The sequence below is a fragment of the Microtus pennsylvanicus genome, chromosome 7, assembly GCF_037038515.1.
Source record: "Microtus pennsylvanicus isolate mMicPen1 chromosome 7, mMicPen1.hap1, whole genome shotgun sequence".
NCBI lineage: Eukaryota > Metazoa > Chordata > Mammalia > Rodentia > Cricetidae > Microtus > Microtus pennsylvanicus.
Window position 1 is genome coordinate 20880033 of NC_134585.1, and position 26080 is coordinate 20906112.

Below are 26080 nucleotides of genomic sequence, written 5' to 3' on the forward strand. Positions count from 1 at the left end.
ACAGCTAATAAGCGATAACTTTAAGAAGGAAGCAATTGTGTAGTAATTTAGACATAAAGGCAATGGGTTGAAGGAAAGAAAGTTTCTAGAAAGAAGCAATTAAAGTTTCGGGCAAATGAGCCCTGACCAAAGTAACTTAGTCTTTAAAACATATGATTTTTCATAAAACATGAAATTCAGCTGGTAGAGTGTTTCCCTGGCTTGGGTCCCCAACAGTAGATAAACTCAAGAGGTGGAGGCGGGAGGGTCAGAAGCTCAAGGTCACCCTCAGCTCTGTAGGGAGTTAGAGGCCAATCTGAGATTTAGAAACCCTGTCGCAATAAAAAATACTGGAACCAGCTGTGGTGAGGTTCATCGTAATCCCAGCATTTGGGGGGGGGGGGAGAAGACGGAGAACTGAGAATTGCAAATCCAAGGTCATCCCAGGCTCTGAAATTACTTTTATTGTTTTTATTCTCCTTTATGCTATGTAAATTTAGCTAAGTGGGAAGGGCCGGGCTCAGTGTCTTCATAGGAGACACCTGCTTATTTGGGCTTCTCTTTAGTGACCAACTATCTCCCACCTGGGAGAATTCGCTCAGAAGAATTCACATTTTTTTTTTTTGAGACAGTATTTCTCTGATTTCTCTGTGTAGCCCTGGATGTCCTGGAACTCACTATGTAGATCAGGCTTGCCTCGAACTCAGAGCTCAGAGCTGACTGTCTCTGCCGCTTGAGCACTGAGCACACATGCACCCGCAAAACTCACACATTTTAAATAACCTTAAAGCCCGGTCTATCCTCCCACAGACACACCGCTTGCCAAGAGTGAAAGCCCTATAGTCAGTGGATAAGGGAGATTTAACTTGTAAATTTAGGAGTAAACAGTAAACATTAAAATCACCAAGTTAAGTCACAAAACCGAGCACAAGGCTGGGAAGACGGTTTAGCGAGCAAGGTGCTCACCGTGCCAACATGAGAACCCGGCTTCGTCCTCTAGAACGTACATAAAAATGCCAGGCTTGGCGGGGCTGAGACAGCGGGGAGACATGGTATCCCCAAGATTCACTGACCAGCTAGTCTGGCCTAACTGGTGAACTCCAGGCTGACGGGAAAGCCTGTGTTCCCATGAGTGAGACCCGAGGGCTTGTCCTCCGACTTTCACACACGTGCATGCACGCACACTCATGCACTTACACGGGTGTTTGTTTGTTTGTTTGTTTGTTTGTTTTTTCGAGACAGGGTTTCTCTGTAGTTTTGAAATCTGTCCTGGAACTCGCTCTGTAGACCAGGCTGGCCTCAAACTCACAGAGATCTGTCTGGCTCTGCCTCCCAAGTGCTGGCCTTACAGGTGAGCATCACCACCGCCCAGCTACACACATACAGTTTCAAAGGGAGAACATAAACTGTTTTAAGACAAACATAGCTTCTAGTCCTTGATAGCTCTTGTGGTTTTCACATCCCATTAAGGAAAGAGATGTTAAGCACATAAACCTCCAAATAAATATGTAATTATGGATCCTGTGTAGGTTCTAGGAAGGAAAAGGAGCAGGCTAACAAAATAATAGAAGGTGAGATGGGGACTTTGGAAGGACTGGGGCGAGGTTAAAAGAGGACTCTGAGCAATCACTCCTTAACAAGCGCTATTGCTGGTGAGTCAGAACTGCACTCTCAAATTATACTTAGAAGTTGTTAACGTGCTAAAATGGCACGTCACAATATTTACCCAAGCCATGCTTTAGCTGCACTAGTAATCTAGTAGATGGTACTCAGTAATCACAGACGAGAGAGAGAGAGAGAGAGAGAGAGAGAGAGAGAGAGAGAGAGAGAGAAGACTAGTTAAATATGGAAAGCATATTTCTTGAGTGTCTTCCTTCCCTGGCTTGATAGCTGGCCAAATCAGCAGGCTGGCAGGTGACTCCATTATGTAGAGGGAGGTTTGGATCTGCCCTGTTTCCCCAACCCAGTGACTCATTTCTTCTGAGTCATGAATCATGCTGGGCCACCTCCTGCCATTCTGTGAGCTCCTAAGGATTGGCCTTCTGGAAACCCGGAGTCAGTGAGAGCGTCTCTACGAAAGCATTCGCTGACGTAGGTAACTCGGAGTCTCTCCCAGTCTCAGGGTGGCTGTGGAGGTTATCAGCCTTCCAGAAGGCAGCCCGAGCACTCTGGTTTCTGAGTGGATCTCAGTGTTCAAGTTGGACATAGAGGGACTGGCCTTTGGCCCTGGTGGAGGCCACCCTGGTTGAGTAAGGGTGACAAGTACTTCTGACAAAGGGCTCAGGCATTTGAATCCACCCCTGTTAGCTCCCTCTGGCTACTGAATTAGACATGACTCCACTCTCCTTTGGTAAGGAGGAGAAATCTTACCTAAAGGATTGGACAATCCTGTATTGTTTATATAAAGGAAGGCATTTATTTATTTTAAAACAACTACTTATACTTGTTTTAGAAATTAAAAAAAACCCTCAAAACAAATTCAAATGCAGACACTAGAGAGACAGCTAAGCAGCTCAGAGCACTAGACCTGGCTAAATTCCCAGCACTCACAACTCTCTGTAACTCCCGTTTCAGAGGATCCATCACCCTCCGTGAGTACCAGGCACTCACATGGTACACAGGCATAAATGCAACCAAAACACCAATACACATAAAATTTAAACATGAAAGTTGAAATACTGGTCAGGCTGTGGTGGCAAACCCCTTGATGCCAACACTCCAGAGGCAGAGGCAGACAGTTGTCTTTGAGTTTGAGGTCAGCTTGTTTACAAATTGAATTCCATGCTAACCAGAGTCATACAGTGACAAATTACCTCCAAAACAGATATGCAAATATTCTAGCACAGACTGCTTTCAATTCTCCTTCCCCTTTCCTGTTTATTCTCCTCTAAGTTTCTCACAGGGTATTTAGTGCTTCTCAATTTGATTGTTCTTAGTTGCCCTTTATAATCTTAAAGATCACTGAAGTCCAAAAGAAGGGGTTTCATTGTCTCCTCCCCCTCCTTCCTCCTCTTTTCCTCCTCTCTTTCCCCTCCCTTTCCTCTCCCCTTCCTGTGCAGGAATTGAGCTTGGGTTATCAAACATGCTAAACAAGCACTTTGTCACCGAGCTATGGTCTCCAGCCTGGAAATTTTGTTTGCATGAGTAATAATTACATCTCATGTTAGAAATTAAAACTACAGAATGTTTCAAATATTCATTTAAAAATAACAATAATAAATATGTCCCTCCAAATAATTTAATAAAGAATAACTGTCTTCCAGGCTAGTAGAATGGCATGACTTTAGCTTGTGTTTGTATGCTACTACGTATGCATAATACATATGTATGTGTGTGGAGTGTGCAGGTACACACGTGTGTGAGAGCATGCGTGTGGAGGCCAAAGGTTGATACTTGCTGTTTTCCTCACTCGATTCTCCACCATATTTTCTGAGACAGAATCTCTCACTGGACCTGGAGCTCACAGATTTAGCTAGGTTGGCTGGCTAGTGAGCTCCAGGGATTGACCTGTCTCTACTTCCCAGTACCAGGATTGTGGGCGCCGGTGATGGGGATCTAAACTCAGGTCCTCGTGTTTGCACCACAGACTCTTTAACAGCCAAGCCATCTTCCCAGCCCTGTTGCACATGTTTCACAACTGTCTTTGGTATCTAGCGTAAAGGAAGACTCTCAGCTGAAGTCACCAAATCTCCTACTGATAGGGAGCTGGAAGCAAGGGTTTCGCAGACTTTTCAGGCAAAGGTTAGCAGCAGTGGGAAACCTGAACCCTCCCAAAGAACTTTTGTTTTGTTTTGTTTTGTTTTTTTTGTTTTTTTTTTTTTGGTTTTTTCGAGACAGGGTTTCTCTGTGGCTTTGGAGCCTGTCCTGGAACTAGCTCTGTAGACCAGGCTGGCCTCGAACTCACAGAGATCCGCCTGCCTCTGCCTCCCGAGTGCTGGGATTAAAGGCGTGCGCCACCACCGCCCGGCTCCCAAAGAACTTTTGCACTCTATTGTGTTAAAACCCAGAAAACCCAGTGAGCCATTTTGAACTCCTCAGGGACAATATCTTCCATCTGTCCTTTGGAAAATGAATACAGATCTCCAAAAAGTAACATATTTCACATCTGGTATTAAAAAGAGCAGAATTTACTTGTTAAATCATGATTTCATTAAAGATTAAAAAAAAAAAACTTTAAGATAGTAAGAAAGCTAAACTCACTGTGGGAGACACAAAAGTTTTCTAATTTCTCCTGGAAGACACATTTTTTTTTTTTGTAATCCATTAACAACAAATGCTGTTGTTTTACTTGAGATGACAAGCTTGCTTCCTTTCATTTGTGAGAAAGTACCCACAGATGGTGGTGGCATTCACCTTTAATCCAAGCACTCAGGAGGCAGAAGCAGGTGGATCTCTGTGAGTTCAAGGCCAGCCTGGACTACAAGAGCTAGTTCTAGGACAGGCTCCAAAAGCTACAGAGAAACCCTGTCTCGAAAAACCAAAAAGAAAAAAAAGAAAATGCAAGTGGAATGCCCACATCTGAGTATCCATAACCTGTCTATCAGTCATCCTTCCAAGCTAAAATACCACTCCATGCATGAAACAGTTTAACCTTCAATTCAAGCACAGCACAAGGACCTTCTGACATGCAGCAGAAATGCCCTAGACCACATCCCTGTCAACCACTCAGGATATTAAAAACATGGACTCAAGGTTAAGGCTTAATAAAAAGCTCCTGGATACAGTGGCACACACCTTTCGCTCCAGCACCTGGGCGGCAGAGGGTAACCTGGTCTACATAGTGAGTTCAAGGCTGCCCAGGCTATATATAGTGAGACCCTGCCTCCAAAGAGGTGGTGGTGGGGAGAGCTGATAAAAAGCAATGACTTTTGTTGCTTTGTCAAAGTCTGTTCTTTGTGGGTATGGTGGGCCCAGCACCACAGTCGGCTCTGACATGTTCAATTCATGTGGCCTAAGCACTCTGAGCTCCCTTCACTTACTGTGGCTTTTGTCTCATCAGTGTAAACGTGGAAACAAAGGGCGAATGATCTCACTTTTGTTCTCACCGAAAGTGAGAGACGTTGGTTCAGCGATGTGCTTACGATGGCATTGCTCAGTATGCAGAGTAAGCTGTTTTCTGCTGGCTTCCTTGTCTGTTGGCAGCCGCTTAGCATCCCTACCGTAAGCCAGCGCCCTTCCTTTTCTTTTAACGTTGCCTCGTCATAGTGTCACATTGTTATATCAGAAAGTATTTAGTGTTTATTTCCTTATTCCTGGGGAATTGTCCTTCACTCCAGCCTTATGGGGTAGAAGAGTTTTCCTTTGTTTACACAGCACCCCACTGTTATCAGGGAATTGGCTCCAGCACCCTGTGGATACCAACATCTATGATGCTCCAGTCCCCTATATAAAACTGTGTATTTTATTTATTGGTTGCCTATGATGAATGTGTATTGTCCTAGACCTTTTTCTCTTTGAGGTCATGGTGTTTGGGGCTAAACTCAAGGTCTCATATGTGGTAGGCAGTCACCTGGCTACTGAGCTATGACCCCAGACCTTCCCATGGACTTTAAATCGCATCTAGATGACATGAGCAGGGAGGGTTACATCTTTGGGGTTGGGGGGACAGATGTGGCGTGAAAGCAGGGGTGGGGAGGCATCTGTCAGGGAGAGGAAAGGAAGCTACAGAGGGATGGGGTGCCATGGCGGAAGGAGAACATAGCAGGATAAAGTACGGTGTCACGTTGTGTGTGAAGAGGTCCCAGTGAAACCCCTGACTCTGATTGCTAACTTAAAAATAAATTTTTTAGGGCCAGGCGGTGGGTGGTGTTGCACAGCTTTAATCCCAGCACTCGGGAGGCAGAGGCAGGAGGATATCTGTGAGTTCTAGGCCAGCCTGGTCTACAAGAGCTAGTTCCAAGACAGGCTCCAAAGCTACAGAGAAACCCTGTCTTGAAACCACCCCCAAAATAAACAAACAAATAAATAAGCAAATAAATAAATAAACGAATGAATTTTAGCCACATACCTTTATTCCCAGCATTTTGGAGGCAGAGGCAGGCAGGTCTCTACGAGTTCTAGGCCAGCCTGGTCTACAGAGTGAGTTCCAGGACTGCCAAGACTGTTACAGAGAAAACCCTGTCTTGAAAACCCAAAATAAATAAACAAATAGAATTTAAAGCCTCGATGTGGTGGCACATATCTTTAATTTGATACCTTGGGAAGCAGACTCAGGTGGGTCTCTGAGTTTGAAGACATCCTAGTCTACACAGTACATTACAGGCTTGCTGGGACTACAGTGAGACCCTGTGTTAAGAAAAAAAAAAAAAAAGAATTACAGGTGGTGGTGGTATATGCCTTTAATCCCAGCACTCGGGAAGCAGAGGCAGGTGGATCAGCCTGGTCTATAAAGTGAGTTCTAGAACAGCCAGGGCTGTTATATAGAGAAACTCTGTCTCAAATACCCAAATAAATAAGCAAACAAATACATAAATAAGGTGTGTGTGTGTGTGTGTGTGTGGCCCCCAAGAGGGCTTAGCTAGCATAAGGGTTCTTGCTACAAAGCCTGAGGATCAAATTTTATCCCCACATGATGGAAGAAAAGAACCAAGTCCTACAAGTTGTCCTGTGACCTCCACACAGGCCATGGTGCACAGACAAAAATAAATACATGTAATAAAAAGGTAAATACATAAGGAAGAGAAGACCTAATATAATAAATGCCATACTAGTAGTTGTTGTATATCTCTGGGAAAACCCTAACCCACAAAGTCTGTGCATCCCAAAGCAAATATGGTTCCCACCCCTGCGTTCCCGGCATCCTCGGTTCCACCTTCTTGTCCTTCACAAGTCGACTCTTCATTTTCTCCTAATTCACTGTTGGCCCAGCTCTCAGTGGTGGTGATTTTGTCCCTTCTTGCTTGAATGTGAAATAAATTTGTCTCGATTCAGTCTGGGAAATTTCATGACAGCCTGGTCTATTCGGCTAAGCCCTTTCCTTCATTTTCCCCTAGAGAAATCCCTCCTGAAGCCCCCCCCCCACCCCCCCACCCCCCCCCCCCCCCCCCCCCCCCCCCCCGTCTCTCACTCCCTTCTGGGTCGGCTGCTTGCTCACCCTGCCGCGAGGGCTGGCTGCTCAGCTGAGGGGCAGTGACCTGGGGAGTAGACTCGTTTTCCGTTTTCCACGTGTGTGACCTTTCCCCCTGTTTTACACCCCACCTCCTCTCCCCTGTTGTCAGCAATCTCCTGTCTGCAGGGCCCAGGTTTCTGGGGTTTGGCTGTATCGACACGTCTTTCACAGATATCCCCAAGGAAGTGCTTGGTTTGCAACTCTGGACTGGCCTGCTCCTGTAGGTGCTGTCTGCTCCCCTGTTCCTTCTCATTCATATATATATATATATATATATATATATATATATATATATATATATATATGTATTTGTAGCTTTGTGCCTTTAAAAACTCTTTTATCCTGTGACCTCAGCATTCAGGAGGATGGGGAACTCAAGGTCATCCTTGTCCACGCATCAAGTTTTGAAACTGGCCTTGGCTACAAGAGACTCTGTTCCAACACTCCCGAACTGGAAAAAAAAAATCCCTTTTGTTTCATTTTATTCGTAATACACGACAAATGTGCTCAATGTGCAGTGTTTAATTGAAAGCCCAGTATTTCTACCTCTTTCAGGTTCGTTCACAGCCACTCCCTATAGTCTGGGGTTAGTTCTGGGAGCTTCAGAAACCTGTCTGGGCAGCTGCAGGTCCCGTGTCTGCTGCTTAGAGACAGGCAGGGAATCTGCCGAGACCAACAAATACTCACAAACCATTAACTAGGAAGGTTTCCCATCATCTGGTGGCTTAAGGAGTCTATCAACACTTAATTTAATTTCCAACAATTAATCAATTAATTTTCCAAGTACCTACCATGCACCAGGGCGCTGCTGGAGGTGATAGGATCGTGGTGGTAAATCGGACCGATGAAGTCCGTTTGTGGGCTTTAATGTGCGGAGGGAGGACAAACAGTGGCAGTGTTTATAAAATCTCAAATGGTAGGGAATGCCACTTGGTATGGATGCTGGGATCGAACCCACAGTCCATTCATTGTAAGAGCAACATGCACTCTTAATCACTGGACCGTCTCTCTACCCCCTAAATAGTCCATATCTTATTTTGTATAATTTTTTGCCCCCCCCAACAAAAAAAACCCATATGCTATATGTAGTAAAAGGTTCTAACTTGAACTAGACGGTGGTGGCACACACCTTTAATCCCAGCACTCAGGAGACAGAGGCAGGTAGATCTCTGTGGGTTCGAGGCCAGCCTGGTCTACAAAAGCTAATTCCAGGACAGACACCAAAGGTAAAGAAACCCTGTCTCGAACCCCTCCACCCCCCGCAAAGAAAGGTTCTAACTTTAAGTATATAGAATTAAAATAAGAGGTCAGTCAAGCATGTGGCCCATACTTTTAACCCAGCACTCAGGAGGCAGAGGCGGATAGATCTCTGAGTTTGAGCCCAGCCTGGTCTTAGTGAGTTCCAGGACAGCCAGGGCTATACAGAGAAACTGTCTCAAACAAACAAACAAACCTTGCATCATTCATAGAAACATTTAGCTTGGGCTATTGGCTATGGCTAGGCCAGCCCTGGGAGAAGTATTGATAAAAGGAGTTAATTTTCTTGTAATGTCAGACACAGCAACAGTGCATCTGACATTGCAAACACTTAGTACCTTTTTGGTGCTCTCTAGAGAAGATGAGGTAACCTCTGGTGTATGCTACAAAAATGTGGGAATAAATTAACATCTGCATCATGGTCCTAGCTTTGTGATTGATAGCGTCTGGTTTGTCAACATCTCTCAGTTGTATAATTCTTTTTTTTTTAAAAAAAAAAAAAAGATGTGTATATGCCAGGTGGTGGTGGTGCACGTCTTTAATCCTAGCACTTGGGAGGCAGGGATAGGCAGATCTTTGTGAGTTCTAGTCCAGCCTGGTCTACTGAGTGAATTCCAGGACAGGCTTCAAAACTGCAGAAAAACCCTGTCTCAGAAAACCAAAACCAAAAAAAAAAAAAAAAACCATACCAATGTGTATGTGTGGTTGTGTGCAGGAGTGCAGTGCCTGTGGAGGATAGAAATCATCAGATCCCCTGGAGCCGGGATCCCCAGGGGCTGTGAGCTCCCTGACCTGAACACTTGGAACTAAACTCAGCTACTCTGCCAAGGCAGTAGAAACTCAACCTCTGAGCTAGCTCACCAGCGTAATTTCCAATAGGAGTCCCTTTTTGATTTATGCAGCAAATTATCAGTGTGCAACTTCTCACTGTTGCAACCAAATAATACCAAGACAAAGGATTGTTTAATATTCTTGACTCAAAGCTTATCTGTTTCCCGCTCAGAAAATATCTGGATCCATCTTTGCTATTGAGTCTTTGATGTTATTTAGTTTTGTTTGTTTGGTTTGGTGTGTGGCATTTGTCCTTGTTTTGAGGCAGGGTCTGCCAGCTGCTGAGTAGCCTAGGATGGCCTTGAACTTGTGATTCTGCTACCTCTGTCCCCCCCACACACACACCCCAGGATTGGGATTACAGGTAAATTCCACCATGCCTGACGACTTTCCTCTTCTGCTTGTGTCGGATGGCCATGTTCTCCTCCTTGCAGGTGGTATTGTGAAGGCAAGGAGCTCGAAAATTCCCCAGACATCCACATCGTGCAGGCCGGAAACCTGCACTCGCTGACCATCGCCGAAGCCTTTGAGGAGGACACAGGACGATACTCGTGCTTTGCTTCCAACATCTACGGAACAGACTCAACTTCTGCTGAGATTTACATAGAAGGTATGGCTACACGCTTCTGAGGCCTGACATACGCTATCAAAGTATAAGTATGTGTAATTAGATACGCATTTGATGAGGGTCTATTCTGTCCATCTAGACACTGGGGATAATAGACACGAATCAAGTAGACAAAGGTCTTTAGATGGATGATATGTTGATTTGCATTATAATGGGAGAAACTGCAGACGAATGAGATAAATGATGGTAAGAAACAGCATCACAAAAGAAATAGAAAATAGTGTGTGTGTGTGTGTGTGTGTGTGTGTGTGTGTTGTAAGTTTTGATTGGATGACCTAATGTCACTAACCAGGTGGCATTTGAAGGGAGGCCTGGAGGGAGTGGTGGTCATAGGAAAGTCAAGGGAACGCTACTTCAGGCAGAGAAATCAGCAAATGCAGCAGCCCAGAGGTGAGAGATCCCCAGTCCAGAGGTAGAGATGAGCCAGTGTGTTGGGCCAGCGAGATGCTCATACTAAATATAAAAGCCTGGAACCTGAGTTTGATCGCTGGTATCCATGGTGGTGGAAGGACAGAACCAATTCCCAAATTGTCGCTTGACCTCCATGCCTGCCTACAGACACACACACACATAATAGTAAGAATAATAAACAAAAACAGCTTACAATAAAATGGGAAGCGTTGAGCTTGTGTGGCCAGAGTAGAGCAAGCAAGGACAAAGCAATAGGAAATGAAGCCTGAAGTTCAAGATGAGGGGGAGGTAGAGGGAGGAAGGTGAGCCAATTCTAAGTCTTCATCAGTCAGAGTAACAAAGGAAACTCTGGAAGGTTCTAAGCAGAAACACAGCATGGTCTGACTTACCCTCACTGCTGGTTAAGGATAGTCATGGATAGAAGATAGAGTCAGGGATAGAAGTCTGGCGACCACTTGAATCATTTGGGGTGGCGTTTGCAACAGTACCAAGCATGAAAGCATGAATAATTTTTGAGGAGAAATCAATTCGTAGTTCTCGGCTATCTGTTAAGCTTTCGCTCCTATTTGCTTCGTCCTCTGAGTTTTAGGTGGAGGATCTTTCTCTAGTACTTTTTCTTGCCTATACAATGGCTTAGGTAAGCCTTGCCTCCAGCGCTTACATATCGAGTGATCATGGACTAAACAAACACTCATTTGCCAAGAAGACTGCAAGGTCCAAATGGTCTCATTCCTCCCTATCTCTGATCATTTCCACAGAACCAAGCACATAGTGAACATTTGACAGACATTTAGTGAAGAAATACCTTCATAGTAATGTGTCCCATGTTTTTAACCTCAAGTCTTTGGAGTACAATAAACACCTCCAGGTTTAGCTCTACTGTATATGCCTGGAATTTCCGATCCGGAGAAATAAATCTAGGACCTGGTAGGAGAACTGAGATTGGATCGCTATTGGCTTGCTTTTCCACTCTGGCATCTGGGCATCGAACACTCCCACTCCCAAGATAGAGGATGACTTGTTAATATTAGGGCAGGACGGAAGAGCACCCACCTACACTTGCAGTGTTTGGAATCCAGAATAATCCCCCCTTTCACCCACTCTGTGCGGGTTTGTGAGCACCGGGGAATGCCTGCAAAAACTGTTCTGTTAGTCCAAAGTTCTTGGCAGGTGTTTTACACCCTGGAATTTAGAACGTGGCCCAGTGTATTTGAATTGTACCACTCACTGGGCGCATGTCCTTAATCGACTCCTTTCGATTCTTAGGGTTTACTTCCTCCTATGACAGATTAGATGTTCGCGCGAGGAGCCACTGGGTTCCTTCCTGAGCCTAAGATTCCTTTTCAGAGCTTCAAATGCCTAGGAATTTGTGTACTAGATTATCATCTTTAAAATGCCATCTTTTGTTTTCATTTCTCTAGGAGTTTCTTCCTCTGACTCAGAAGGGGACCCTAACAAAGAAGAGATGAATCGGTAATTCTATAGCCTAAATATCCTCAGGCCCCCAGGAGAACCCCTAATTAATGTCTAGAACTTGAAGGAGGTGGTTCCATGGTCGGTCCTAACATCATGAAAAACCATATATATGTACATACACATGGGCAGATTTGGGGAAGACTCGATTTGTTTTTGCTTAAATCCTGCCCAGCAGATTAATTTGAATCTTCCTGATACTTAAAAAAATGAAATATTATCATGGTTTTGTCTACAGGATTAAAAACTATAACCCAATTACTTTTAAAATACATTTAAAAGTAGTACTTATAAAGCTAGGTATGGTGGAGGAACACACCTGTAATTGCAACACTTGGAAGGCTGAGACAGGAGGATTGCCATGAGTTTCAGACAATATAAATGTCTTGGCAAATCATAGCTCTTTTGCTAAACAGTAGTACTGAGTAAAGTTTTATCTGTGTAGTTATTACAACCTTGATGTACCCTTTCTATAGCCTAGGCACTGTGTTGGATCCAGTGGGCATGGAGAAAAATCACAGGCTTGCTGCCTGTTTGAGATTTAAGGTCTAGTGGAGGGACATGTACAGGAAGTATGGCAAGAAATGGGCAAGGGTAATGAGATGCTGTGGGATATGGCCATGGGTAGGCTGTGCAGGACTTGGATGAATACCTCATTGGTCAAGCAAGAAAGGCTTCACAGAGCTGTGGGATTATCCTACCTTCCCCACAGAGGGGAAGCTCTGGAAAGGGAGAAATCACATCTTAGTCCTCAAATGTTCTGTGCATCTACCCCTGCAGTAACTCGCTGTCCGCTCTTGTAGACGTGTGAACATTATAAAGATTTATTTCTCTTTCCCCCTTTACCCCTCTCTACCACCATCCTCAAGACCTTTGCCCCATTCCTCCTCCTTGGGTCTGTGTGCTATCACTTCCTTAAAGGCCCTTCCTTCTGCCTCTCTTTTATAGACTTGGAAGTGCTTCCAATTATTCTCAAACAGATCATTCTGGTCTCATCATGCTCCTGGCTTAGAAAACATTGTCTGAGGACAGGTGATGGTGGTACATGCCTTTAATCCCAGCACTCGAGAGGCAGACGCAGGTGGATCTCCGTGAGTTTAAGACCAGCCTGGCCTACAGAGCGAGTTTCAGGACAGCCAAGGGCACATAGAGAAACCTGTCTCAAACAAAACAAAACAAAAAACAAGCTGAAACAAACAAACAAAAACTAAAAAAGATTGTCTGTAGAAAATAAAAATCAAACATGAAACAAATAACATTTTTTGAAAATCTTCACGTGTCCTCCCTACAACACTGTCTTCAGGAGAATGTCAACCAGGCTGCCCCCTGTCCCCTCTACATCAGGCTCTCCAAGTGGCCAGCACCTCATTCAAACAGCACAGCAATTCACTTTCAGCTTTTCCTTTAAATCATGCACCTTGTGGGATTTCCTGTTGCGAAATTCCTACTTATGGTCCACACCCAGTCCGAATGATCCCTCTCCGGATTCCACAATAAACGCCTGTTCAGCCATGTGATCATTGCACCTCTTTTGGGGGCCCCCGGATTTTGTTACAAAGGCTGATGGGTACGAGTGTTGATCTACAAGTTTCAATAAGTAGAAGAGATCTCATGTATTCATTTGCTTTACTTGTTACCGCAAAGGTTTTAGCTTCAGTCGTACACAACAGCGACCAGATTAACTGTGACTTAAGCAACATTGGTATTCATTTCTCATTTACATCCAGATCAGGATTTGTCTGGCAAACAGGCTTCTCAGTCTACTGGGTACCAGCATGGGACATCATAGGTCTCCTGTGGCCAGATCCGTGGCCGCTTCTTCTCATGCTAACATGCGGTCCCATCTCCTTAGTAAGAACGGAAGGCATGACAGACACGCCCACCCTCCTTTTGAGTCATCTCTCTTAAGCTGCACACATCACTCTCGCTCATGGCCCATGTCCAGGAAGTCATCCTAGGGACACACCTAGCCACAGCGAAGGTTAAGAAATTCTCTTTATGTGGAGTAGCTGTGTGAGAAACCAAGTGACGCTCCTGTTGTAGAGGGAAACACGCTGTGGAGACAGCAATAGCCCATGGGATTTCGCTCCTTAGAGCACATGCTGCCTGTCTGGAGGGAAATTCATTCTGTTTCCTCACAACCTCCTCGGCTGTGTAGGGATCCCACAGGCATCCATACTGAGTGTGGAGAAACAAGGACATGCTAATCTTCTGATAGGGGTTAGCTCTTTAACCCTCCTAAAAGACTGATGGGCTGTGAGTCGCTGTTTACTCATTGTAGAGTTGAAGAAACTGAGAGGCAACATCCAGAACAAAGAAAAGGTAGCCTCCTGTCAGTGACCACAGGTCTCCACGGGCCATAGGTGAAAGGCCTGTGGTCAAGATCTTGAGGGCCCTTTAAACCCAACGCTTACTGTTTCCCAGTGCTCTTTGGGACGACCAGAGTCTTCCATCGAGAGAACAGCCTTTCCCTCTACCTTAGGCTATCTCTCTCGCCAGGTTCTCTGGCTACATCCTCAGACCTCTATCTTCCTCACAAAATTAATTTTCCTTCATCCTCCCTCTCAAGAGTACTTCCTGGTTCAACACTCTTAAGTTAAATTGTATAAATTTGAAGAGCTTGTCAACTTCGGGATATTTCTACGTTATGCCAGGGCAAAATCCAAGACACAACGATTTATAAAGCCTAGCCTCTTTTTTTCTTCCTTGCCCAAAATGGAAAGGGGAGGAGCTAGAGATGTAGCTCAGTTGATAGAGCGCTTGCCCAGTGAGCACAAAGCCCTGAATCTGATCCCCAGTACCTCATAAAACAGGCATGGTGAGTCATGCCTATAATCGGAGCCCTCAGAAGGTAAAGACAAAAGGGTCAGACGTTCAAAGTCCCCCTCAGCTACATAGCCAGTCCAAGGCCAGCAGAAAGAGAGAGAGAGAGAGAGAGAGAGAGAGAGAGAGAGAGAGAGAGAGAGAGAGAGAGAAATTTAGTGGGCAGACATTTAATCTCAGCATTTGGGAAGCAGAAGCAAGAGGATCACTGTGGCTTCAAGGCCAGCCTAGCCTACAAAGGGAAACCCTGTCTCAAAAGAGAAAGTAAAAAAATAAAGGAGAGGGCAGGAAGAGAAAGAAGAAAAGAAAAAAAGAAATGAGTACAATAGAGAAATTAGCAGCAAAATAGATCTTCGAAAATTATCTCCAGCCTGTGCTGTGTCCATCACTGGTGAATCTCAGGTCACTGTAGATATGTCTGAATCGCTAGCCATACCCCAAGCAAAGAATCCAAGGTTAAGAATGTCGTCTTCATGCATGTTGCCCAACAGAATGTGTGTAGAACGAAACGTTGGTGAAAACTTGCAGAATACTGTCAAAGACTTGCTTTAGCCACCAGCAAGCAATGCTGGCATTTCTGGCTTTGCTGACTTTCACAAGCAGCTCTAGTTCTATAGTTCTATATAGAACTATAGTTCTAGTGTTATAATCTATATTTTAATGATTTCTTAGAATCCAGAAGCCAAATGAATTGTCATCTCCTCCCACTACCTCTGCAGCCATTCCTCCAGTAGCCCAAGGCCAGCCCAGAGTGTCCACCGTCCAGCAGGTACGAATCTAGGTTGAGCGCAAGTGACCATGACCACCTTGCGTGGCAAGGTCATGCCCGCTGCTGTAATTGATCATTAAGTAATCGCTTTGTCCTTCGGCTGCATGAGCTCAGTGCTTCCGATGGCTTTGGGAACCTAGTCTCCTCCTTGGGAAAACAACATAGGAAAAGAGACGTTTCACAAGTTGGTATCTGGCAACCCCATTTTATAAAAAGTGCTGATCATATGTGAACCAATGGGTGTACATCTTAACTTTATTTCATGGAAAATGAAATAATTCTATTTCCTAAGACAAAAAGGAAGTAGTTTTTCTTTTTTTCAAAAAAAGAGTAAAGACTCATATCTTTCCAGTTGATGACAGTGTTTATTATAAAACACTGTATAGAAGCATATTAAGTAAAAACTTAAATGTGGTTGATAGTTACATGGCTGTGGCAGACTGAGGGGCCACTGGCAGTGGCACCAGGATTTATCCCTACTGCATGTACTGGCTTTTGGGGATCCTATTCTCTTTGGATGGATACCTTGCTCAGTCTAGACATAGTAAGGAGGACCTTGGACTTTCCCCAAAGCAATGTGCCTTACCCTCTCTGAGAAGTGGATGGGGGTGGGATGAGAGGGTGTGTGGAGAGAATGGGAGGAGGAGAGGGAGTGGGAACTTAGATTGGTATTTTTTTAATAAATTAAAACAACAAAAACAAACTAACAAAAAACTTTAATCAGAGCTGGAGAGACGGCTCAGTGGTTAAGTAAGATGCAGTGGGCAGCTCACAACTAACCCTAACTCTGGTTCCTGGGGATCCAGCTGCCCCTTCTGGCATCCGTGGGCACCTGCAGACATATGCACAGAGATACATACCTACACATATAATTAAAATTAAATCTTAAAAAAAACAATCAACTTTAGTCAAGCTTGTATCTCTACACCCTATCCTCAGATGAATCTCCTGTCAATAGTAATAATTGCTGGGAGAGACTTCCAGGCATTTCCTGCTCAGGTATACATGTACTTTAAAACATGAAATTATACTTTCTAAATGTATTTGCTGCATGTCAATAATAATCTAAACAAATACATTTTGATATATTTTGAGAATTACTTATCTAACGTTGAGTCCAAGTCCCTTGGTTTTTAAACAATGATTTGTGTAGCTCCAGGGACTTGAGCCCTCTTCAGAGTAGGGCTAGTTACCTGGACCATGTGGGTGGGAGAAGTGTAATTTTATAGCCAGCCTGACCTAGGAAGAAATGCAATCGGTTCAGTCTCCAATCTCAAGTCTATGATTTGTGAATTTAGAAAACACTGGTCTTTTGATTTGAGATTAATTTTATATAACGAAGTCTGTAGATTCATTATCTCAGTCTGTCCATGCAGCAACCCTGGTGACAATGAACGTATTGTTGGTTCTCTTCTTACAGTGTCAGAGTCCCACCAACTATTTGCAAGGACTGGATGGAAAGCCTATCATTGCGGCTCCAGTGTTTACAAAGGTAATCAAATAAGACTGCTTTCTTTCTGCCAGGGCTTGAGACACCAGGGAATCCAGACAAAGGGCCTAAGATCCTCTGATTTTATCTCAGGATTTGTCTTTTGGAAGTACAGTGTAGGATTTAAGGGTTTCTGTGTTTTGGTCGTTTCTATGGCTTCATGTCTAGCCCCAGGCTTATTTATTTTATTTTACTTTTTGAGATGGGATCTTAGGTGTCCCAGGCTGGCCTTGAACTTGCTATGTAATTTAAGATAACCTTGAACTCCTGATGCTCTTTCCCCCAACCTCTTGAGTGCTGGGATTACAGGTGTATACAGCTATACCCATTTTATTCGTTGCTGGGAATTGAACTCAGGTCAGAGCCTGTGTGTATTAGGCAAGTAGCTCCGCCAGTTAAGCTAGCAACATCCCCATCCCTTCTTTTCTCTCTCCTTCCTTCCTTCCTTCCTTCCTTCCTTCCTTCCTTCCTTCCTCCCTCCCTCCCTCCCTCCCTCCCTCCCTCTTTTCCTTCCTTCTTTCTTTCCTTTTTTTTTTTTGAGACAAGTTTTCTCTGTGTGGCCCTGGCAGTCCTAGAACCCACTCTGTAGACCAGGCTGGCCTTGGACTCATGCAGATCTGCCTGCCTCTGCCTCCCGAGTGCTGGGATCAAAGGTGTGCGCCACCACCGCCCGGCTGCAGACTACCCTTGTCATGCCACTTCTCTCCTCCAGAACTCTCCTCTTTGTTAGGAAGGGGAAAGCCCTTCCTTGTCATGTAGCTAGAAGACACTCAGGCTCAGCAACGAGATCACCTGGTGAAACAGAACAAGAAATCCAAAACTGACAATGAGCTTTTCTGCTCTAATCTGGCTGAGTCATGTCAGGCAGAGTGGGTACCATCATCGGGCAAGCAGTAGGTCTCATTGTTGGCGGCCCAGGCATCACGGGCACGTGGCCTCCCATGGGTGGCCTCATTCCAGGAGCAGGAGGGCCACTCATTGGCATCCAGGGAAAACCTCCCATGTGGGGTGCAGGCCTCTTGCCAGGGAAGGAGGACCCAGGAGACCCGGGGTAGGGGGAGGTGGGATCATGGCCCCTGCAGGAGGAGGAGGAGCGGAGAGTGGACCTGGAGGCATCTTTCCTTGTTGAAATGTAGCTGTTGTTTCCTCAGTCAGGCTCCAGGTCTGCTCCTACACCCGTTTCTGGTATTAGTCTTCAATGTTCGCTTTGTGTTTCTGACCGCTGCCGTGTCTTCCTCATAGATCACGTGTAAGAGACACCTCACAGCCCTCACAATAAAACTTAGGCATGTTGCTCCTCAGGCCATTGGCTACCCAGTTCCTCATTGCCCCAAGTCTCAGATTTCTTTTTTTTTTTGTTGTTGTTGTTGGTTTTTTAGATTTCTAATGGCAGTTCTTGTCACGAGGAAAGTTTACTCCCCGCTAACCACTCCGACCTTTATGCTATTCTAGAGGCTGTTAAACAGTCACTCTGGCCTCAGCTGACAAGGCGCCGGCTACTTGTTCTTCTAGAGACATATCCTGACTTTCAGGAGGATCTGGCTGTGGGGCTGGTCTTTGGTGCTCAAGAAAACAGAGCTAAGTCATTTTAGGAGATTTAACATAAAGCCTGGATTAGGACAAAGAGCTCACTCTTCTGTTCCTTGGTATTAGCGGCTGTAGAGTCACCAAATTTTGAATCACACGGTCTTTGTATTTTGAACTTGAAAATTCAGTTAGAGATTTTCATTTACAAAGGAAAAATCCAAGGAAGGGTCAGAGAGATTAAACTAAGATTCAGCCAATATCGCAGGACTAGTTAATGGTAGAATCAGGAGGAGAAACAAGTTTTCCCGCTTCTAAGAAGATGATTCTTCTGTGTGCAGCACACACTGTTGCTCAAGACGATGAGTTCAAAGGTTTAAAAAAAAAATACATCACACTGGATTTTTTTCATGTTATAAAGATCAAATGTAACATCTTCATGATGTTCTTTTTAGTATGAACAGCACATGTAAGCCCAAAGAGATTTTTTATTCTATAAAAAAATAATTACTTGAGTTATGGATATTAGTTGTGGCTGATCTTGTTCTCCAAGGGTCATTGATAATGTCTGGGAACACTTTCGGCTGCCACACGAGAGGGCTGTGCTAACGGCCTTTAGAGACGTTGTTGAGCACAGTACAGCACCCAGGGTGCCAGCCCCCCACAGCGAAGAATCATCTAACGCTAATCTCTAGACTGCCCAAGATGGGGAGCCCTGATTTCAAGAAAAAACAGAAAATCTCGGCTTTTCTTTTTTTTTTATTTTTTAAAGATTTATTTATTATGTATACAGTATTCTCAGTATTCTGTCTACAGGCCAGAAGAGGGCACCAGATCTCACTACAGATGGTTGTGAGCCACTATGTGGTTGCTGGGAATTGAACTCAGGACCTTTGGAAGAGCAGGCAATGCTCTTAACCTCTGAGCCATCTCTCCAGCCCAAATCTCGGCTTTTCTAGCAGCACTGATACCCTCGATGGATCCACAACTGTCCCAGAAGGGGGGGAGGGGTTTGGCCATATTGGATGAGATCATCCAAGCTGGCTTCCCTAAATCCATTACAGTCTAGAGTAATCCCTGTTTACTCGTTTCTATGTTGAGTAGGCGCATTTCCTGATGTGAATAAGGTATCTATTTTTTTAGGTTTGTTCAATAGTCTGCCTCTGGTGTTTTAGTCTCTCTACTGTAAAAGACCGGAAGTAGGAAAATACCATGTTATGATTCTGAAGAGGAATTGTGGATGGACTGTGTGTGTGTGTGTGTGTGTGTGTGTGTCTGTGTGTGTGTGTGTGTGTGTGTGTGTTTATTGGTATGCTCATGTGTGTGTATCTATGTATGTGCATCTGTTGTGTGTGTTACAGTTAGAAGATATATTTTTGTCCTCTCTTATTGACACTGCTAAGCCATCTAGCCTTAAGAGACAGCATAAAAGTGACACAGAAATATAACATTTGTCACGCCCGCTTGTCACGGGTTACAGACAGTGCCAATTCTTCAAAAGTAGCTGAACTACCAAATACTCTCCAATAGTCTCCTTTCTCCCCATTCTCAGCTCCTACCACTGTTTCATTTCAAATCTTAGGTGTGCTAAGAGCTCTATCTCCCAGAGTGCATGCCTTGTATGCTCATCATAGGTAAAGCTTTTTATAGTGTAGGATTTCCCCAACCACCCTGAAAGCTACGTATGATGTGCAGATAGAAGTTTAAAAGGTGAAGTCTGGCACACTGACACAGGCCTCTAATGCTAACAGTTGGCAGACTGAGACAGAAAGAGGCTGTTCGAGACCAGCCTGGGCTATGTAGAAAGATCCTTTCTCAAAAACTGAGTTCAATTAATCCCAGCACTCGGGAGGCAGAGACAGGCGGATCTCTGGGAGTTCGAGGCCAGCCTGGTCTACAAGAGCTAGTTCCGGGACAGGCACCAAAGCTACAGAGAAACCCTGTCTCGGAAAAAAAAAGAAAAAAGAAAAGAAAAACTGAGTTCGAATGGTTTCCTTTAAAAATCTGGGTTCAGAGTATAGTTCAGTGGTTAAGTGCTTACCTAGCAAGCACAATGCCCTGTGTTTAACCCTCAGCACAAGAGGAGGAGGAGAGAGAGGGAAAGAGAGAGAAAGAATCAGATAGGACCCTTTAATAGTCTTTATATTTAATTTCCAAGATCAATCCAAGCATTCATATTAACTGCTTTACTGGGGTGTCTGAACGCCTCTCTCTGATTAGATGTTCTAATTGGCAGATGAAAATGCCTTTGACAAATGAAAGTGGAAAAATGAATTGATCATTAGATTCGGTGAAGTCTATAAAAACTATTAGCCTGCTGGTGGGAACCCAGCTCAGACGCACACTGTGAGGAGGTTTCCTCTGCCCTCTGAATGTGAGCTCTCGCCTCCATAAATGGGATTGTCCGGGGACACGGGGCAGCAGGGTAGGCTGGGGTTCAGATTCCAGAGAGACTTATCAGCTGCAGTGTGCTTGCGTTAGTCTCCGTCAGCGAGGGCAGGATTGAGGTCACAGCCGCTGCCCCTGTCATTAGCGAGTTTCTGAGTCACGGTTACCAAGGATGGTATTTCGCCACCAAGTGATGATAGCAGGTGATTTGCATACATCCATCCAGGTTATTCTGTCTCTGTCTCTCTCTTCAGGGACTTCTGGTGGCATGGCTCCTGTGACTCACTCTCTATACGGTCCAGCAAAGCATTTCTTTGCCAATGATGGCGAGTTGTCATTTTTCAAAGGCACTAATTAGAGAGTTTTATTTAACTTCTTTTTCCTTCTTTGATGATCTTCCTTTTATAGAAGGTTTAAGTGAAAAGGAGAATTGCCCGGCCAAATGGTGACAGAGTTAAGAGCAGACTATGGGGTTCTGAGTTTACTCAGAGAGGGGGTGCCTGTGCCTCTCGTTAGGTGTGCATTGAGTGTGTGCGTATGAATGCTAGGCCCTGCTCTGCCTGGGAGCCACATCCATAGCCCTCCTGTTGTTGATGTTGTTGTTTTAGACTGAGCCTCACTGAAGCCCAGGCTGACCTTGAACTCTCTAAGTAGCTGTGGCTGACTTTGAACCTTTGGTCCTCCCACTTCCACCTCCTGAATGCCAGGGTTGCTAGATATTTGTGCCCACACCCGGTTTATGCAGTGCTGGGAGCCAAGCCCAGGGCTTTGTGCCTGCTAGGCAGCCTCTGTACCAACTGAGTTATCCCCTGAGCCCACTGTCTGTGTTTTGTTTCTTTTAATTTTTTATAGAGTTATTCACTTATGGGAGATTGCGGTGGGTACAATACACGCGTGACGTCAGAGGCAATTTACAGGAGTCAGTTCTGTCCCCCAACCCTGTATGTTCCAGGGATGGAACTTAGGTAGTCAGTCTTGGCGACAATCGCCCTTCCGCGTTGAGCCATCTCGCCATCTTTCCTGTGTTTTGAAACAGTCTGTGTACGGCGCTAGACCACCCTTCCTCCCCTGGGCATCACCAGAAACACTTCGCTCTGCTTATGAAGAGAACAGCATTCACACTTCTGGGGTGTGGAGGGAGGGAGGTGACCAAATTAGAATCTTGCTCCTGTCGCCTCCCACTCAATGGCAGCTGCCCTGGCGGGCTTTCCAGGCTGCGGCAGCCCTGGCTCTGGCTGCTTCAGCAGTAATTTGAAGAGCGTAAGGGGGCAGGGGAAGTGAGAGTTTCAAGAGCGCTACATTATATAACAGCAGAGGCAGGAAACCCGGAAATAACTGGGCCAGTGGCCAGATCCAGGTTTCTGAGGACTTCAGGGTCCCTCCCAAATCACCGAATCCAGAGACTTACTCTGCCTGGAGTACCTGTGGCAACTAAGTAGCAAAGGGTCTTCTGTCTGATTTTTTTGTTGCGTGTGTGTGTGTGTGTGTGTGTGTGTGTGTGTGTGTGTTGCTCACTACATGGACCAAGTGTGAAGGTCATAGGACAACTTGTGGGAGTCAGTTTTCTCCTTCCTAGACATGTCCTGGGTTTGAACTCAGATCCTCAGGCTTGGTGGCAAGCCCCTTTACCTGCTGAGCCTCTCCCCATCTCCCATTGGTCTATATCAGTACCTCTTTCTGGGCCAACTCCAGCCTAAGGCTCTGTACACAGTCACCTGCGTCATGCCCAAAGATGCAGAAACGTCTGGACTTTAAAAAGATAAATAAAGAAAGAACCTTGGAGCTATTCTTACAAATATGTATATATTTTATTTTATGTGTGTGAGTGTTTTTGTCTGCATGTATGTATGGTACCCCATGCATGCCTGGTGTCCAGGGAGGCCTGAAGAGGGCACTAGATCCCCTAGAACTGGAGTTCCAGACAGTTGTGAGCCACCATGTGGATGCTAGGAATCAAACCCAGGATCTCTGCAAGAACAAGTGCTCCTAAGTGATAATGCATTTTAGCCAACCCTGGAGCTGCTGTTTCCGAAGGTATCCTTGCACTGTGTCTGCCAGCTGAGATCCTCTAAGCAAGAGCCCATGTTTGTAACACCTGACACAGGGCAGGGACAAGGCAGGCACATGGTTGAATTTACCCTGTGGTAAATGCTTCTATTTCTGGAAGCTTCAGGAAGAACAGAACAATGGGCTCTGTGCTGACTGATCATGGAGTCCCTCCAGACTGTCAGCTCTGTCATGAATGAGCTCGAAGATGACCTGGTTGTTGACAAATACGGCAGAGTTGTACTTTGGACACTGTTTTACCTTGGGAGGCTGTGGACTTTCGACTATAGTGACTTCAGTTCAGATCCATAATTTCTAGTAAAGATTAACTCAACCCTTCTCAATTGAGGACCAATTGATTTATCCTTTAGTGAAGTGAGATGAATGTAGTCAAGATTGAGCACCTTCTGAGTGTGTGTCTGTGTTTTGTATTGTAACAAACCACCGAAGGCTGGGTCCTTTATTTTAATCCAAAACAGTATCACACCATTAGAAAACACCTAAGATCTACTGCTGTGATAAATGCCGTGCCATTCATGACTTAACCAATCTGTATGTATGTGTGGCCGCATGAGCCATCTCCTTAGGAGACTTGGTGGAAGACACAGGTTTTCCAGGCTTAGTGGTGCAGGTATCTAATTCCAGCCTTCAGGAGCTGGAAGCAGGAGGAACAAGAAAGAATTCAAAGTCATCCTCAGCTACAAGTTTCAGGCCACTTTATCTGAACAACAAAAGCAAAAACAGCCACAGAAAGCTACCTTCAGCTGGGGGCTAAAGAGACGGCTCAGAGGTTAAGAGCACTGACTGCTCTTCCAGAGGCCCTGAGTTCAATTCCCAGCAACCACATGGTGGCTCACAACCATCTGTAATGAGGTATGGTGCCCTCTTCTGGCCTACAGCATACATGCAGACAGAATACTGTATACATAATTAATAAATAAATCTAAAAAAAAATACTGTGGAGGCCGAAGAAATGCCTCAGGAGCTAAGAGCACACACTGTTCCCCAGAGGGCCCGTGTTCAGAGGACCACATCAGGCGGCTCCCAGCAGCGTAAGGCTGCAACTCCACAGACTCTGGGGCCACTCCACCCACATGCGTGCACACACATAGAATTGAAAATAAATTCTAGGAAAAGAGAAAGACGCCTCTGCAGGTAAAGGCACTTGTCTGCGAGCCCGATGACCTATGTTTGATCCTCAGGTCATACATGGTGGAAGGAAAGCGCCAACCCGCGCAAGTGGTCCTCTGCTATCCAAATGTGTGCCATGACACTCACAAGCCTCTAGACACACGGTACATAGACATGCAATAGGCTTTAAGAAAAAGAAAACACTCCACAATTTGCAGGATAATGGCTGACTTTCAACAGCTTTTTCTAAGTGGCTCGTGAGATAGCCCTTATTCATTGCTGACTGTAATAAATTTTTACCTCCTACCCTAGACATTAGCAGGCCTGCTCCCTACACTGTGGCCTTGCAGGTGTCTTGGCTGACCTCTCAAATCGAGCACAGGTCTCCGCTTTCATTGTCAAACAAGAAATTACAATAGTGAGATAGGGCTTCTTTCGGCTGTGGGTAACACAGCCTCCCTAGAGGGCCCCGCAGACCCCCTGCAAATGAACCGAGCTGCAACTCACGTGGCTTGTGGATTCTCCGTGTGTCCATATATCCATTTGTCATCTACACAATCCCTTCTGCCACAACCATTCCCACTGTTGTTGTTTGCTTGTTGGTTTTTCTAGATACAGGGTTTCTCTGTGTAACAGACCTGGTTGTCCTGGAACTCATTCTGTAGGCCAGGCTGACCTCGAACTCACAGAGATCCGCCTGCCTCTGCCTCCTGAGTGTTGGACTTAAAGGAGTGTGCTACCACGCCTGACTTTTTTTTCCAAGCACCATTTTTATTGACTTGATTTCCTAACTTGTTCACCTCAGCAGTAATGAAAACTCCACTACATATTCATTCCAGAGAGATGCTGGACTGCCAACACAGGTTTTGACAGGCTTCGAAGTTGACATTTTAGCACAGAGCTTTCTCCGAGGTCAGGGAGAGAACAGAGCACACAATACATGAAGTCATCTGCCCTCCACCTTGTGTGGGGAAGAGAGGAATAGCTGGAATTTTCAATCCAATAGCACGTTTATGGATTCATAAACCACTCTGTGTTATTCAGGTCATGAAAGGTTTCTGGCCGGGCGGTGGTGGCGCACGCCTTTAATCCCAGCACTCGGGAGGCAGAGACAGGCGGATCTCTGGGAGTTCGAGGCCAGCCTGGTCTACAAGAGCTAGTTCCAGGACAGGAACCAAAAACTATGGAGAAACCCTGTCTCGAAAAATAAAAAAAAAAAAAATTTAAAAAAAAATTTAAAAAATGAATGGTTTCTGCAAGCCAGTTTGGCACTATATAAAGAACAAAATCCTGATGTTGACTACAGTGCTCCCTGGCAGTCATAAAGCCACTGCACAGACATCTCTGAATTAATGCCAGCTGCTGTGTTCAGGCAGGCCAGAGTTCTACCTTTTGACCCTGGGACAAGACCTTGTCACCTACAAAACTGATGCTGCAAAACTGGGCAGTTGACCCAAACCACCCCATTTTGTAGTATTTTTAAGTGGGTTTATTGTTTTTGTGTTAGGCGTTACTCATTGCTGTTGTGTGTATGGGGGGGGGGTTGTCTATGCAGCCCACATCACTAGACAAGGGTTACAAATGTGTCAGGGCAATGCACGAAATATCAGAAGCTTTGTTTAGACAAGAATTATAAAAAACAAAAAACATCCAAATTATAAGAGTGAATACAAAAGAAAAAGAAAGAAAACTAACAAATGAAAACAAAAATTACTCAAAAAAAATCTCCTTTATTCAAAATGTTTGACCTAGTACTTAATAAATTTGATTAGCATTTAAATGGAGGCAAAGGCAAGAAATAATGAAGAAAGTGTCCCGGAAGGGTTGGATAGCTCTGTCTTCCAGACTAGACTCAGTGTACACTCCCTGGGTTGAAGCTGCCGGAGATGTAGATTTGCAAAGAATCCAGAGGTGGAGATAGCGTCCCTAAAATCCCGCTGTGGGATGCGGTCCCTGAGCGCTTAGGTGATAACATACTCCGTGGGATGCGGTCCCCAAACGCTCAGGTGATAACATACTCCGTGGGATGCGGTCCCCAAACACTCAGGTGATAACATACTCTTCTCGTCCCAGATGCTACAGAACCTGTCAGCCTCTGAGGGACAGCTGGTTGTCTTCGAGTGCCGGGTAAAAGGAGCCCCGTCCCCGAAAGTCGAATGGTACCGAGAAGGAACCTTAATAGAAGACTCTCCAGACTTCAGGATCTTACAGAAGAGTAAGTGG

At 45.0% G+C, this 26080-nt stretch overlaps 1 protein-coding gene and 1 pseudogene across 4 annotated transcripts in view; one reads left to right on the forward strand and one right to left on the reverse strand.

Annotated features, from left to right (window-relative positions):
- Mypn (myopalladin) overlaps positions 1–26080 on the forward strand; it is a 95915-nt gene that overhangs the window by 42442 nt on the left and 27393 nt on the right. For all 4 annotated transcript variants that reach the window (XM_075980101.1, XM_075980100.1, XM_075980099.1 and 1 more), the window contains 5 exons: positions 9610–9785; positions 11636–11687; positions 15183–15279; positions 16700–16771; positions 25931–26072. In XM_075980101.1, the coding sequence (XP_075836216.1) occupies positions 9610–9785; positions 11636–11687; positions 15183–15279; positions 16700–16771; positions 25931–26072 (539 nt within the window). The remainder of the gene's footprint in view (positions 1–9609; positions 9786–11635; positions 11688–15182; positions 15280–16699; positions 16772–25930; positions 26073–26080) is intronic.
- On the reverse strand, positions 17610–18058 carry LOC142854474 (U1 small nuclear ribonucleoprotein C-like; annotated as a pseudogene).